This window comes from Polyergus mexicanus, unplaced genomic scaffold (genome assembly GCF_030449975.1).
Source record: "Polyergus mexicanus isolate NDT 795.1 unplaced genomic scaffold, iyPolMexi1.0 SCAF_6, whole genome shotgun sequence".
In the NCBI taxonomy this organism is placed as follows: Eukaryota; Metazoa; Arthropoda; class Insecta; order Hymenoptera; family Formicidae; genus Polyergus; species Polyergus mexicanus.
The window spans coordinates 7,380,158-7,394,696 of NW_027223326.1; the positions used below are offsets into that span (position 1 = coordinate 7,380,158).

The 14,539-nt window shown below is 36.5% G+C and overlaps 2 protein-coding genes across 3 annotated transcripts in view; one reads left to right on the forward strand and one right to left on the reverse strand.

Moving 5' to 3' along the window:
- Dnc (phosphodiesterase dunce) overlaps nt 1–14,539 on the forward strand; it is a 264,924-nt gene that overhangs the window by 8,133 nt on the left and 242,252 nt on the right. Inside the window, exon 2 of one of the 2 annotated variants that reach the window (XM_070297096.1) lies at nt 3,568–3,792. In XM_070297096.1, the coding sequence (XP_070153197.1) occupies nt 3,710–3,792 (83 nt within the window). In that variant the 5' untranslated portion in view covers nt 3,568–3,709. Of the gene's footprint in view, nt 1–3,563; nt 3,793–14,539 lie in introns of those variants that run through there. The other variant, XM_070297085.1, reaches the window with a different exon arrangement.
- Nucleotides 4,661–11,136, reverse strand: LOC138934111 (titin homolog). The gene is made up of 6 exons (XM_070297547.1): nt 11,097–11,136; nt 9,227–10,634; nt 8,383–9,094; nt 8,136–8,207; nt 5,926–7,902; nt 4,661–5,728 (listed from the first exon to the last, which is right to left on the reverse strand). Exons 1-6 carry the CDS (start codon nt 11,134–11,136, stop codon nt 4,661–4,663), a joined length of 5,277 nt encoding a protein of 1,758 aa, XP_070153648.1.

The window sequence follows — 14,539 nt, forward strand, 5'->3', positions numbered from 1 at the left end:
GCAGGTGGAGCGCGAATACAAAGTGACTATTTCCTTCGACGTTATACGAGATTTCAGTTTCGCGTATTAGCCGCCTATATACATAGGCATATACTCGCGCTTTGTATGCGGGCACATATGTGCCGGGATACTCTATGTAACGTTAGCGCGGTGCAGTCGACGTGAGATTTCGGTATTATATCAGGACTAGATTTTGAATTTCTCTCTCTCTCTCTCTCTCTCTTTTTCGATTGGCTCACGCGTTGTTACGTTACAGTCAATCGGAGATAAATCAGGGGATTCGTGCGCGCGCCTCGATGCATATCGATCGTTCGATACGCCGACTTATCCTACGTCGCAGAGCAACCTGTTGATGTTACGCGCGCCATTAAAATCGCGATCGGCGCACGATAGGATATATAGGATCGATTCAACGGCAACGACAAAAATTCACGGCGATGAGCAACGATACGCGCGTGTGGTGTTTCGTGGATTTCGTGGATGGCATATACCAGGTATATAAATATGAAACCGGAATTTGCCCATAGATGGGTCGTAGCTGTCAACGTAGTTATCGTCAAACCGCGTCATTGGCGCCATTTTCTTGTTTTGACATCTGATAAAGATTTTCAACTCACAACAATACAAGTTTCATGCAACAGCATAGTTTTTAATAGCGTTGAACATGTCGAATTTTGTGCCTGGAAACTACGATTTGCGGACAGCATTGATTTTCTGTTACCATTTGAAGAAAACTGCTGCAGAATCGCATCGAATGCTTGTCGAAGCTTACGGTGAACATGCTCTTGGTAAATCACAGTGCTTCGAGTGGTTTAAAAAATTCAAAAGTGGCGATTTTGACGTGAGAAACGAAGAACGTGGAAGATCACCGAAAAAGTTTGAAGAGCTGCTAAAACCTGGCGAAACCGTTAATAATGAACGCTACCGACAACAAATGATCGATTTGAATCAAGCTTTGCGTGAAAAACGACCGGAATATCAAAAAAGGCAACGCAAAGTGATTTTGCTTCATGATAATGCACCATCACACACAGCAAAACCGGTCAAGGAAACGATTGAGGCGTTTAGTTGGGAAATACTTTCGCATGCGGCTTACTCACCAGACTTGGCTCCACCCGATTACTACTTATTTGCATCGATGGGACACGCACTTGCTGAGCAGCGCTTCACTTTTTACGAAAATGTACGAAAATGGCTCGATGACTGGTTTGCCTCAAAGGAGCAACAGTTTTTTTGGCGTGGCATCCACAAATTGTCAGAGAGATGGGAAAAATGTATAGCTAGCGATGGGCAATACTTGGAATAAAATATTTTTTATCATTTTCATACAATAAACGTGTATTTTCTATACAAAAATTCCGGTTTCATATTTATATACCTGGTATATGTCTCTTATTTTGACAAATGTGCCGAATTCGCGCGTCTAGGATGCTATCACCGGTAAAAAGCGTCACTCGCGCGTTCGGGGAACATCGCCGGTATTTTGACGCAATGGGAATGTGTCATAGAGTCGACTAGCTGCCTCGTTGACAATAATTCAGGATTTGCCGATGTAGGACAAGCCTTACGTAAAGCCTTTACGCGCGAACGCATACGCGAGCGAAAAACGACGGGAGGAACGCATGAATGCTAATATTCCGAAAGCTTTGCAACGAATCGATTTAATATCGCGCAGATTAATTCGCGCTGATTTGATTGTGATTCGCAAGCATGCGTAAATAGAACGAAACTTATAATTAATTAATTTTCTCCCGAGCTATTATCCGCGTTGACGCAGTCACTGTTGACAAGCGCGCTGCGTTTATTTCTACGACGTTTAACGACCACGTGTCATTTATTTAGTATATTATATTATTTATTATAATAAAAATTCAGAATTTTATAATATATCAGATATTTATTTTAAATAATTACTCAAACGCGCGTTATTATTACGCTTTTATGAATTATTACGCGAGATTTTTCTCTCATTCGCAATTTTGAGCGATTTTTTCGTCGCGTTATATATGCAAAATTATCGAATCGGAACCTTGCCAATTAATAATTCGTTATAAGTGTTTGCGCTATGTAATATCTAATTTATGATAGACTGTGAACCGTGAGAAATAATTAGCAGCTTATATCTGTCCCGTAGTCAACGACGTCGCCAAGGGCAAGGTGCCAGTATTTACAAAAGTCACTCTGTTTCTATCACCGGCTCATTAGTTTCACGTCTATTTTCGTTTTACGATATAGTGCTACGATATTTTTGTCACTTTGAATTATCTTTACTTTGCCAAATTAATTTTTCTTCCTTATTATATTATCTTGATGAAATTATCTCTAATTGTAGGTGGATCGCACACGTGCAGGCCACAATTTCACAATCGATTATATTCACGTGTTTTTTTTTTTTTTTTTTTTTTTTTTTTTAAGTTTATTACTATCTGTTATCCGATGGGATGAGACTTCGGGGACCAAATCGTTCTCCCCGCTTTTGTCTCAGCCATCGTATTATGCATAGTGACAGCGTAAATAAAAAAGGGTACAAAAAGAAAGTGACTGAAGATTCCCGCGGCAATCCTGCAATCTCTGGGGAGGTCTCGGACGTCTAGCAGCGTAAGCTACCCTTGTCGTGACTCATTTCCCAAATATATATATTCATTTGATCACCGGAACTAAGATAGGGATCTTGTATGACGACTACGCAATTATCATGTCATATTCTATGTATATTATATGCATAACTTTCTTGACAATTATATAATTAAAATAATCATCGAGATCAGATTAGAAGCGTTGGCGTTCTGAGTACCTATATTATGTATTCTATTGTTTTGCGAGATAAATGAGATAGAGAGAATAATGATTAAATTGCGATCAGCTATTTATAATACGAGATATTGATTCTATACAGTTATCTATATCGTTTAATAAGATGATTGGAGTTAATTAATTGTCGTAATCAATTCAAAAATCGTCTGAGGACAGTGCTGGAAAAATCGGTTTCTCTTTGCTATCAATGAATTAATTCTGTAATATGGGCGTGACAGATATAAGTGTCAGAACGTGATTTGTGAATATTTATGGCTGAGAGAATTTGATAAAATTATTAAAAAATTGTTGATATACTATAAACATTATAAGTTACGCGTACACATATTTATACACACGTCATTTCACGTTATATATTAATCTTTTAGATAATATTCTGTAGATGATATTTTTTTAAATACAAATTTGAGGAGTTTAAACATCTCTCGTGAATCTTTTAGCGTGAAAGAGGGTGGCAAATGACTGAATGAAGAGTGAAAAGCAAAATATATATATAAGGGCGAGATTTTTCTAAGGCAACAACAGATTGTCATGTTATAACGTCCGTGAAAATCAAAACGCATTTAAATGGAAAAAAAAAATAATAATAATAATAATAATCTTATTGGCAGTTTAGGCGGTTTTAGATTTTATATTCGGATAAAATAATTACTTTTAGAACTAGAACCGTGTACAAATACATGATCCGTTGCGTCGCTTGATACGACGTAAATACGTTGGTATGCCAGCGTATGTTTTCAACGCCATTTTCAGACCTTATCAACCTAAAAAGTCGCCCACACAGAGCGGCAGCAGGAGCGGTTGGCGTTCCCGCAGGAGCGTCACGACGGCGGGTGCCACGGGCGGGCACCAGCACCACGTGATCGCTACCGCCGCCGCCACGGTGCAGGCTAGGATGCAGGCCGAGCAGGGTAGCATCGGCGAGCTACGTGGTTATCACAACCTGCGTTCCCGCAGGCACACCTTGGCCAACGTACGGTGAGTGCTACAGAAGATTTTTACTTTAGCTTTTATTTCGACGAAGCGCCGCTCAATCTCACAGATAGGAAAAACATGTGTCTAAAAAAGATGTCGTGCAGACGTCTGAGAGGTCTACTCTATTTTGAGATGTTTTTTAAACATCTTGTTTTAAAAAGATTTTTAGATCACCGCGTCGTTCTTGGAAAAAATCATGTGCTACAGGAAAAGAAATCTTTTCTAAACTATATTTCATATAGTTTGAAAAATTATTTTGCGAACAATTGCTTATTTTGAAATTAATTAATATATTTCGTACAATACATGCTTTAAAAAAAATTAATAGATTTGATTTTATTGTAAGTTGCGATACAGCAATGCAACGAATAAATTAAGAGCATTGAAAAAATATTTGTTTATATAATGCAATTACTAATATAGTATTGTAAGAGAATTATATCATATCGAGAATATAATTTCTTCTTCATTCTCTTTTTTTATTTATGTTATCAGAAATCTAATATGTTTTTATTAACAAAATCTGATTAAATCCTACAAAACATTTTTTAATATTTTATTGATGACTCCGCTGCTAATCACTTTTCCAATTAATGTTATAATATTAAATATATAGACCATATTATAACTATTAAATAGCAATAGTAATATTTAATAGTATAATATAGCTCATTCTACAATTTGCGATAAATTTTTTCTACAGTTTATCATTTTAGTATTATATTGTTAACTGGATAAAATTATCAGCGTTGAATATATCAAAATACCAGATACGTTTTTTTATATATTCTCAAATTTTTTTCATCATACGAATCATATTTATTATTATGTGATTTATATTGAATTAGAATAATAATAATCATGAGAGTTTTTAATCCCCGCAATAACAATTCCCTTTTCTAATCGGCTGTACGCTAGTTTTCCCCGACTTGTAGCAAATGCAACTCGGAGATAATGGCTCAACATCGATTTTTTCCGGGTCCTCTAAAATTGATCGCAGATCATCTTTTCTCTTTTGTTCAACGAGGTTAGTCTTTCGCTTGGGCATTTTGGCTAAGCAGCCTTGATCTTTTTTCTCGATCTCTCTTCTTCGTGGAACCGCGCGACGACACGATTTATCGATCGAAGACGCGCAATCGCAGCTTCCCTGATCGCGAGAGATTTTCTCGATGTGATACTTTTCGCGCGACACCCTGCCCTGAATTCTCGCTATACAATCGGAACACAATCTATCGTATGATATTGGACGATCGGTTTTAGGTGATATAAATATACGCTTGAACGCAGCAGCCACCGCCGTAGGCGTTGCAGTTTTCGCAGCATCAGTCTGCGGTCGAGTCTTCAATCTGGGTTTCGTTGACGGTGGCGTCGAGATTTTACCGCACTGGCAACAGTTGCAGGCCACCTTTCCAATTTCGTCGGATCTCCCGCCATAATTAATCGTTCTAATCTCGCGTTCCGCGTCCGGTCGCGCTAACCCGGCAGCGATCTTTATGGATCGTAAAAGTTCATCTGTGGTCACTCTCGCGCGTTCTCTTTCATCCCTCGCAACTCGATTGTGGCTAACGTGGCTCGTTTTATCCGTCTGTGATCCGGCGCTGACGGTCATGACGGTCGATTGGTCCTTTAAGCGTTTGTGGCTGGGCATTTTTCGGCCGGTTATTTCAGGACGGCCGCCGGCGATTTCGGTGCTCAGCGCTTTTATCTCGGCTGGTTTTAAATATTGACTAATAACAGGTATTGACGGCATAGGGGGCGGTTCAGCGGCCGTAATAGTTTGTGTGGTTATTTCCACGAATTCGGTTTCAACGATTTCGGTTTCGACGATTTCCGTCTCGACAATTTCGTTGTCTACGACTTTGGTTTGCATGATCTCGGTTTGAGCGACGTTGGTTTGCATGATCTTGACCAGTTCCGCGGTCTCGGTTGGTGGTGGTTGCTGCAAGTGAAGGAGAAATATATATTCAAAACGTTGGTCAGCCGTTATTAATATACGAGATAGAAGATTGCGAGTATATCAGGAAACAGTATTATTGTCGTATCTCGCGCATGGGCGGAACGATATTCAATTTATGGAATTTATCGAAATGAAATGAAAGAATGTAGATGACTTTTACTAACCAAACAACATTCTGCACAGGGTAATTTCATCGCGGGTGCGATCTGCGATAGTTCCTTTTCCTTGATTTTTGCTATGATTAAGTATGGCTGCGTCAATAATCGGGGATTGATTGGTATTACTGGCACCTCTATTTCGGTCGGTTTTATGTCAGCAATGGGAATTTTTAATTCTATTTCGACGAGTTCTAATTTTTTTTCTTGTTTCGTGGATACTGCAATTTTCGCCGATATTTCCTCTTTTTCTACGGATAGTATTTCTTCTTTTTCTATTTCTTCAAATAATTTGATAGACGGTGTAACTTCCTTCGCCATTTCTTTAATTTCTTTTTTGTCTTCTCCTTTATTAATTTCTGCTTTGGGCACAGGTGGCTTTATCGTTTCGATTTTATTTATCTCTTCTATTTCTTCCTGTATTATTCGTTCTATTACTGGTGGTATCTCAATCTTTTTTTCTGGTATTATCTCTTCTATTTCTTTCTGTATTATTCGTTCTGTTACTGGTGGTATTTCAATCTTTTTTTCTGGTATTATCTCTTTTATTTCTTCCTGTATTATTCGTTCTTTTACTGGTGATATCTCAATCTTTTTTTCTGGTATCTCTTTTATTTCTTCCTGTATTATTTGTTCTGTCACTGATGGTATCTCAATCTTTTTTTCTGGTATTATCTTTTCTATTTCTTCCTGTATTATTCGTTCTGTTACTAGTGGTATCTCAATCTTTTTGTCTGGTATTACCTCTTCTATTTCTTCCTGTATTATTCGTTCTGTTACTAGTGGTATCTCAATCTTTTTATCTGGTATTACCTCTTCTATTTCTTCCTGTATTATTCGTTCTGTTACTGGTGGTATCTCCATCTTTTTTTCTGTTACTATCTCTTTAATAGATTCCTTTTCTTCAATTATTTCTCTTATATCCGTAATTGGTACTTTTTCTATTTTAATTTCTTTCTGTATTATATCTGTTATTGATGGTTCTTCGATCTCGATTTTCTCTTCCGTCATTGCGTTTAAAGTCAATAGTTCTTCTTTTGCATCCACACTTGGTGGAGGTTCTTCGATTTGAGTGATTTTTTCACTTACTGTGTTTAAAATCGGTACTTTTTCAGCATCCGCGATTAGAAGTTCGCCACGTTCGATTTTTTCTGTCTTGATTAAATCCACAGTTGGTGAAACTATCTCTGGTATAATTTGATCAACTTCTACATATTTACTTTCATCAATTTCTTCCGACACTGATAATCTTTCATCTATTCCTACTTTTTCGGCTACTGCTTCTTCTTTTTCTATTACTGCTTTTTTTATTGGTATGTCTTCTATTTTCTTTTCATCTATTTTTACGTGTTCGGGTATAATTTCTTCTTCTTCCTTTTCTATTTTCTGAACGATCAATGTTTTTTCTTCCTCTGCAGAATTCATTATTTTATCATTTATTACCTTTTCAATTGCTAATTCCTTATCTGTCAAATCTTTGAACGCTGCACTTTTCTTAACCTTATCAACTTGAGATACTTCAGCTTCTTTTGTAGTATGTACGATTTCCTTAACTTGCGTCTCTTCTTCAATTTCTGTTTTTTCTATCTCTATTTCATATGGCACAGGTTCAGTTGTCGGGACCGTGACGCTTTTCAAATCTTCCTTGACAGGAATTGTGGGAAACTGAAAGGAATTTTCTATTGAAACTGCCGTAGGAGGTTCCACGCCAACCGATATTTCCTCTTTCGTAAGAGTAGACAGTAATTCAGCTACCGATTCTGTTGGAGCTTTTACTTCTACTGATGTTTCTTCAGGACGAGGGGATGGTATTGATGGTATTGATTCATCTTTCGTCAATAGTTCTATCTTTCTGTCTTTCGATACTATTAATTCATCTGATAATTTAGTTTCAATTATTACTCTTTCTTTTACTTTTATTTCATTTTCCTCAATCACCTTTTCTCGCTTATCTTCCGTGATTATTATTATCTTTTCCTCTTCCACTTTTTTAGGTTTTATCTGATAGAATATATATCATTACATTTATATATATATAATGAAAATTGCTTATATAGCCTTAAAAACCGTAATGAAAGTAATCTCTCAAATTTTTAAAATATTTAATTGTCAAATAATGTGTTAAAACTTTTATTGCGTCTTTTTGTTTTTATATACCGCACACATATTTATTTACATTATTATTATTATTATTATTTGTAAATTACGTATTGCATTATGCAATGATCTCTTACCCCGACATGCGCGCCGACCTGTTCGATTAAGACATCAGCATCTTTCTTCACTGTGTGACAATCAGGATGTTTCTAAATGTAAAACGGAACAGATGTATCATTAATATTATTATTAAGAAAAAGAAATATTGCATTTATTATACTACAAAATATTAATATTAGCTAATATACAATATTAATGCACAATTTCTGTATATTTATATAATTGCAATATTCCTTTATTTTAATTATAACACAAATTATATACCGCTGCTGACGTGCGAATTGTATCGATCATGTCGATCCACGATAGGATCGTATCCCGTTGTATGACAATTGCCTGGTCGGTTTCGATCTTTTCTACTTCCAACGCTCTAACATCAATCGGTATTGTTACCGGCTTATCATCCACAACTTCTTCCCGAATCACCTGACGCGTTACGATTTTTCTAACGGGCACGTCTACGGTCTCTGCAATCTCTTCTATTGCTTTGATGATAGGTCTCGTCTCGATTTCGATAGAAATTTCATCCGCTTTTTTTTCTTTCTTCTCGATATCCTCGACGACGTCTTTTGCTAATTTTTCTGGAAATTGTCTATCGCGTTCTTCCTCGCGCGCGGTTAATTTTTCATCAAGTTTCTTCGGATCTATACCTAATGCGATCAATTCCTCATCTGTCATGCCAGTAGGCGAAGTTACCACGTCGTTGCACACGAACTCGGGCGCGCACGGCTCACCATCCTTATACAGTTCCTCTAACGAACCTAACTTGGCTAAGTATTCCCGAACTTTTTCCGCTTCCAGTTGCTCATAAATGATATCTTCCGGTCGAACTATGCTTTCCGCATCCTCGATTCGCACGAGATCCGCCGGACGATCGACGGCAAGATCAGCCAAGTCGGGTTTAACCGAGACATATTTATCGTCTCTGACGAGAGCAACGTCTACATCGGCATCGATTAACGCGATCCTCGCCAATGTTTCCTCGTCCATAACTTCAACTATAGTCAATGCTTTCTCGTCCACTGCTTCAATTTTCGCCAAGGCTTCTTCGTCCGCTACTTCGACTTTTACCAAGGCTTCCTCGTCCACTGCTTCGACTTTCGCCAATGCTTCTTCGTCCGCAACTTCAACTTTCGCCAAGGCTTCCTCGTCCGCAACTTCGACTCTCGCCTGTACTTCACCATCTTCCACTGTGGCTACGTCGTCTACTCTGCCGATGGGCCGATGGACAACTTTAGCTCTTACCGCGACTGCTTTATCCGTCACTTGTGCGACGTCGTCGTCGCGACCTATCGTGGCTTCGATCTTCTCGATACTCAGAAACTTCTCGAGTTCCGTTCTACACGCGGCCAATTTTGCTTGACACTTCTCCAGCGCATCCTCCAGCTCGCACACGCGATCCGCCAACTGCTGATTTGCCGCAATTTTCGTGTCCAATTGCTCTTGTAACGCGCTTGTCATGCTGATCCCGTCACCCTCCATCTTCGACCAAAGCTCGTCAGCCTGCTGAAGCGTTCTCATGTAAGCTTCTTCGCGGCGTTCCAGCTCGGTGATGCCTCGCTTCATAATCACTTCTTCCTCCGCTAATTGCTGCAGCTTCTCCAGACACTGAATATCTTCGGATTCGATGGACGTCACACTGGAGATTTCGCTGAGCCATCTCTGCTTGCACTGTGTGTCGCCGCACTCGCCGTATTGACATGATTCGTCCACTTCCATCGTCCTTTTCTCTATCGCTTCCCTCAATGCTTTGGCTTCTTCGTTCAAACATTCTATCGCGTTTTTTTGTTCTTCCTGAATCCTCCTAGCTTCCTCGAGTTCTCTTTTTCTCTTCTCTAATGTCGCGAGTTTTTCCGACCAAAGAGTTCGCGCCTCCTCCGTTTTTTTCAACGCCAATTTTCTCTCGGCTTCGACCTCTCGGACTCTACAATCATAATGGCAGCTTGGCGTACTGCGACAAGACAGTTCTCTCGTGTGTTTAAATTGCTTTTCTAGAATGCGTCCTATACTGCAGACAGGTGCACCCTGTGACATCTTCAAGATATTCCACACCATCACCGCCGGCATCGAACATTCAAGTATGTCCAGACGTTTTCGCATATCACCTTCCATTTTTTCCAATTCCTCTCTACGTTGCTCTCGATTGTCGACTATATCGCAGAAAGGATGTTGATGCGCGCGTTTGCCGGACATTGCCACGTTGTCGATTTTTCCCGGATTTTTAATCTCGCCTTTTGATTCTTCGCATTCGTCCTGAGGCGAATACATCTTGTCGAGCTGATCGACATAGGTTATTTCTGTAATCGTGTCTTCTTTACGCTCCCAAATCGATCTATCTTCTCTCTCGGTGTCATTGACTCCCTTAGAATAGGATTCTGAGATCGTCGTTTTTAATATTCCATTATTCCCCCTTATTATCTCTCTTTGAGAAGAATTCATTTCTTTCATTACGAATTTTTCTTTTACCGATGTGATTTTGATCGTAAAGATCTTTGATTCAACAAGAGCGTCGTTCTCTTACTGATGCATTTTTTTTTGTTCGATAGTACGCTTTGACAAACTTTTTTTAATAGAGACTGTCTTCGTTCTCTATATAGTTTTCTTTTGGGTTGTTCAGCTAAAGATTTAATGATATCCTCGAAATATTTAAGTATGCCGCGAATTTAATCTGCCCATTAAAACGTAGGTTAATTCGTTTTTGTCATATTACATCTTTCAAAAAATAATCTACCAACGCAATAAAACGTATAGTTGTAATTGCAAAAATTTAGATTTGCAATTATAAAATATACATCTGTTTGTACAGTCTTGTTGTCATTTCGTTACAAATTTTATTATACGGTTAGCAATTTCACGCGAAGTGTGATGGCGAAATGATTTGTTTTTTTTTTTTTTAATTTTCGTGTTTGAAAAATGTGTTAAAAATATATTCATTAATCATGTGTTAAAGGATTTAATGCAATTTCTAACGCGTTTACCTGGCCAATTATTCGCTCTTGCCTCGTCGTACACATACATTATCTTTGTTAAATCATGTCTCGCGACTTGATATACGAGATTACGCCTAGTATTCGTCCGTCGCGCGAATCACGTGTCACATTTTCGTCGAAAATGCACCATCAATTTTGGATAGGTTCCAACGCGGCCAGGTTCTGTCGGCGGATTGCCACGAATCGTTTACGAGATTTGTCACATGGTATGTGCGATTACAGCTTTCGATATCCCTCTATCACAAATCTCGTCACTCCAAATCGATACATCATCGATACGAACCTATCTGCATATCTCTTAGCTATCTTGAGACATGAAATTCTAATTAAGATCGCGTTACTTTATCAACGTCTTCATTAAGATGAAATCTTCTTTCCGTATTTATCAAAAAAAAAAAAAAAAATGTTTGCGTCTCTTATATATTTCGAGTTTATTCATTTATTTAAAATATCATAAAATATGAAATCGTCATAGAAATACTCATATTGTAATATTTTACGCACGATACGCATATTTCTCGTATGTAATATCTCTTGTTAAAATAAATCATCATTATTAAATCATGTAAAAAAAAAAAAAAAAAAAAAAAAAAAAAATAAAGATGCTTTATAATTTTTATAAAAAAATTTTACATTTTTAGATTAACTTGTTTGAGAACGTAATAAAAAATGAAGTGTATATTTCCTTATCTCTCAATTCGAGAAAAGTATGATAGTTTTCGTATTTAATGAAAACTTTTTAAGATAGTTTGCCTGGGCATACTTGCCAAGATGAAACTTGCTTGAAATGATTTATGAGTAAATCGAAGATTATTAAAGTTTTATAATACCCCCAATCTAATTCTTATTTTATCCAACGATGGATTATCGGGATAAAACTACACTTTTTATATTTAAGATTCTTACATAAGTTGTTGACAGAGTCAGGATTCTCTGTTAATTTGGAACTTTTTGATAATGAATTTCTTTTATAAAAATTATATTAAGTAAATCTCAATCCAATTTTCATAATCTAATAAAATTTTTTTCATAATTCAAGTGTTCCTGAATATATATTTTGATTAATTTTTTTATCAACTATTTTTAAACGTTTTTAAATAAAATGTACAAAGCAATAATAAAGATATATTTTAAGGTAAATTATAGGATACATTATACTAAAATGTACAAATTATTTTATTTTCTACTAATATAATATTAACAATAATATATTATATAATATTTTAATATTCTATTTCTAATAAAATGCACGTAATGAAGAAAAGAATTGTAGCAGCAATAAATAATAATTAAAAATTTTTGTTAGCCGAAATGATTAATGTCATCAATCTTGCTATTATGAAATGTGTAATTTTGATATTATTTTTAGCGATTAACGTAATGATTTTGATTTAGCCCGTTTAACATGACGATGCAAAAATTTCAATACTCGACGTATCGAAAGATCCAAGATATCGAACCAACGTAGAGCGACCTTTACCTAACGTTGAAAATTACTTATTTGTATTGAATAATACGAGCTTCGCGCGATATATCGGCCTTTTTAACCTAAAGACATCGATTTTTACCTCGTTACAGTGGCGCAGAATAGCGTTCAAGAATAACCCTGAATAAATCCGGAAAAGATCGCTATACACGTATATCCCAGATCCCAGGTTTTATCAGGCAAAAATCCATCTGAATAAAGGGTTGACATTTACCTACTCTCGATTTTCTCTGACGCACTCTCTCCGTCTCTTTCTCCGTCCTCTCTCTTTCTGTGACCTCCCCTGCGCCCCTCACGAAATCAATAGCGTCGGTGTACCGAGCTTATCTTACGCTAGAGGAAAAGCAAAATTTGACACGATCGAAATCGCAGATGAGAGAATAGACGAAATAGTTCTCTTGTTCACCGGTGAAAGCCTCCTGGGATTTTTGACCCAATAAAAGTCTTTCCGAGGGTCAATATAATTTCGTTCGATTAACAGAAACTTTCAATTGAGTCTGAACTTTGGGGGACTGTGCTTTTTCAATCTAGAGAAAGATTTTCGTGATTAATCGTTGCCTGGCACGCTCAATACCCGAGGAACTTCATAAACTGCGTTAAGCATTCGCGGAAACTTCACAGAACTGCGTGGAATATTCCAAGAATATACCTGCGAATTATGCTCACCTGCACGAAGTACCAATTACTTCAATAAATTTAAGTACACAAAAGATTTACAGTTCTAAGTTTTCCTGACTTTACGTAAAGCATTTTGCAGCATTATGTATTTGTCTTTAACAATGCTAGTTATATAAAATATTCCATATATTAATAGAGGATATTATACAATAATCGTCAATAATAATATATTAAAAATATAATTACAGAAAAATATATAATCGGGAATATAATTCCAATGTTTCAATAGGATTTTGACTTATCTACCTTGTTTTATGATATTTTCTGTTTGCACTGCTTTTGTATGCGTTTAGTCTTTTTTTTTTCCGATAAAAATTTCCTAATTGAACGTATCAACATGAAATTTTTAATCGATTTTATATCCATTCAAGTTTTTGATTTCCCCGGAGAATCACGCACCTAAAAAAGTGTATTGCTATTCCATAAAACTGCGAAAAGAGAGAGTTCACGTGATGAATTTAAAGTACACATGACCAGGTATATATAAATTTTTGTAGATAAATTTTTTGCGTTGAAGATTTATTCTTATTAGATAAAATTTACATAATAATAATAATAATAATTAATACACAATAGTAATAATTAAACAATTATTTACGTGTGAAATTAATTTTTATTTAATTATAAAAAATGTCTAGAGCACCTCAAGAAAAATTTGAAAGAATATTAAATAATTTCTATATTAAAATTGATTTTAAATACAATATATATATATATTATATATTTAACTCTTTTCAGGTTTAAAGCTATAAGAGCTTGATATTAAATGTGAAAAATTGATCTTATCGATAGCTCTGATTGCATAATAAGCATCTTTGGATTTGTAGAATTTGCAGCTGAAAAGAAAATATCTTATACGCATATATGATACACATAGCGACGAATGTAGAGAAAAAAGATATATATCAAGATATCTCAGTTCGCGAGAGCTGGAAATTCTTTTGGTCGTTTGAATGCACAGGCGAATCTTCTCTCGTCTTGTTTCCGGCAGTCGATGAGAGATATACAAGAGTAGGATCCGATTATTCAAATAATTCTGTCTTAGACAGAATACTGTCGGCTGCGGTGAGAGAATCGACTCCTTTTTCTTCAACCTCTTAACGAGTTTTCCACTCCTTGAAGTCGACGTACAATTTTTTTAATGATCAAACTATCGCGATATTCTTGCAGATACTTTTCCACGTTTCCGCGCTCATAAACTGGTCTCACAATCAGCCATTTAATTAAATGAGTGTCAAACATTCTTTCATTATATTTTCTTTATTAA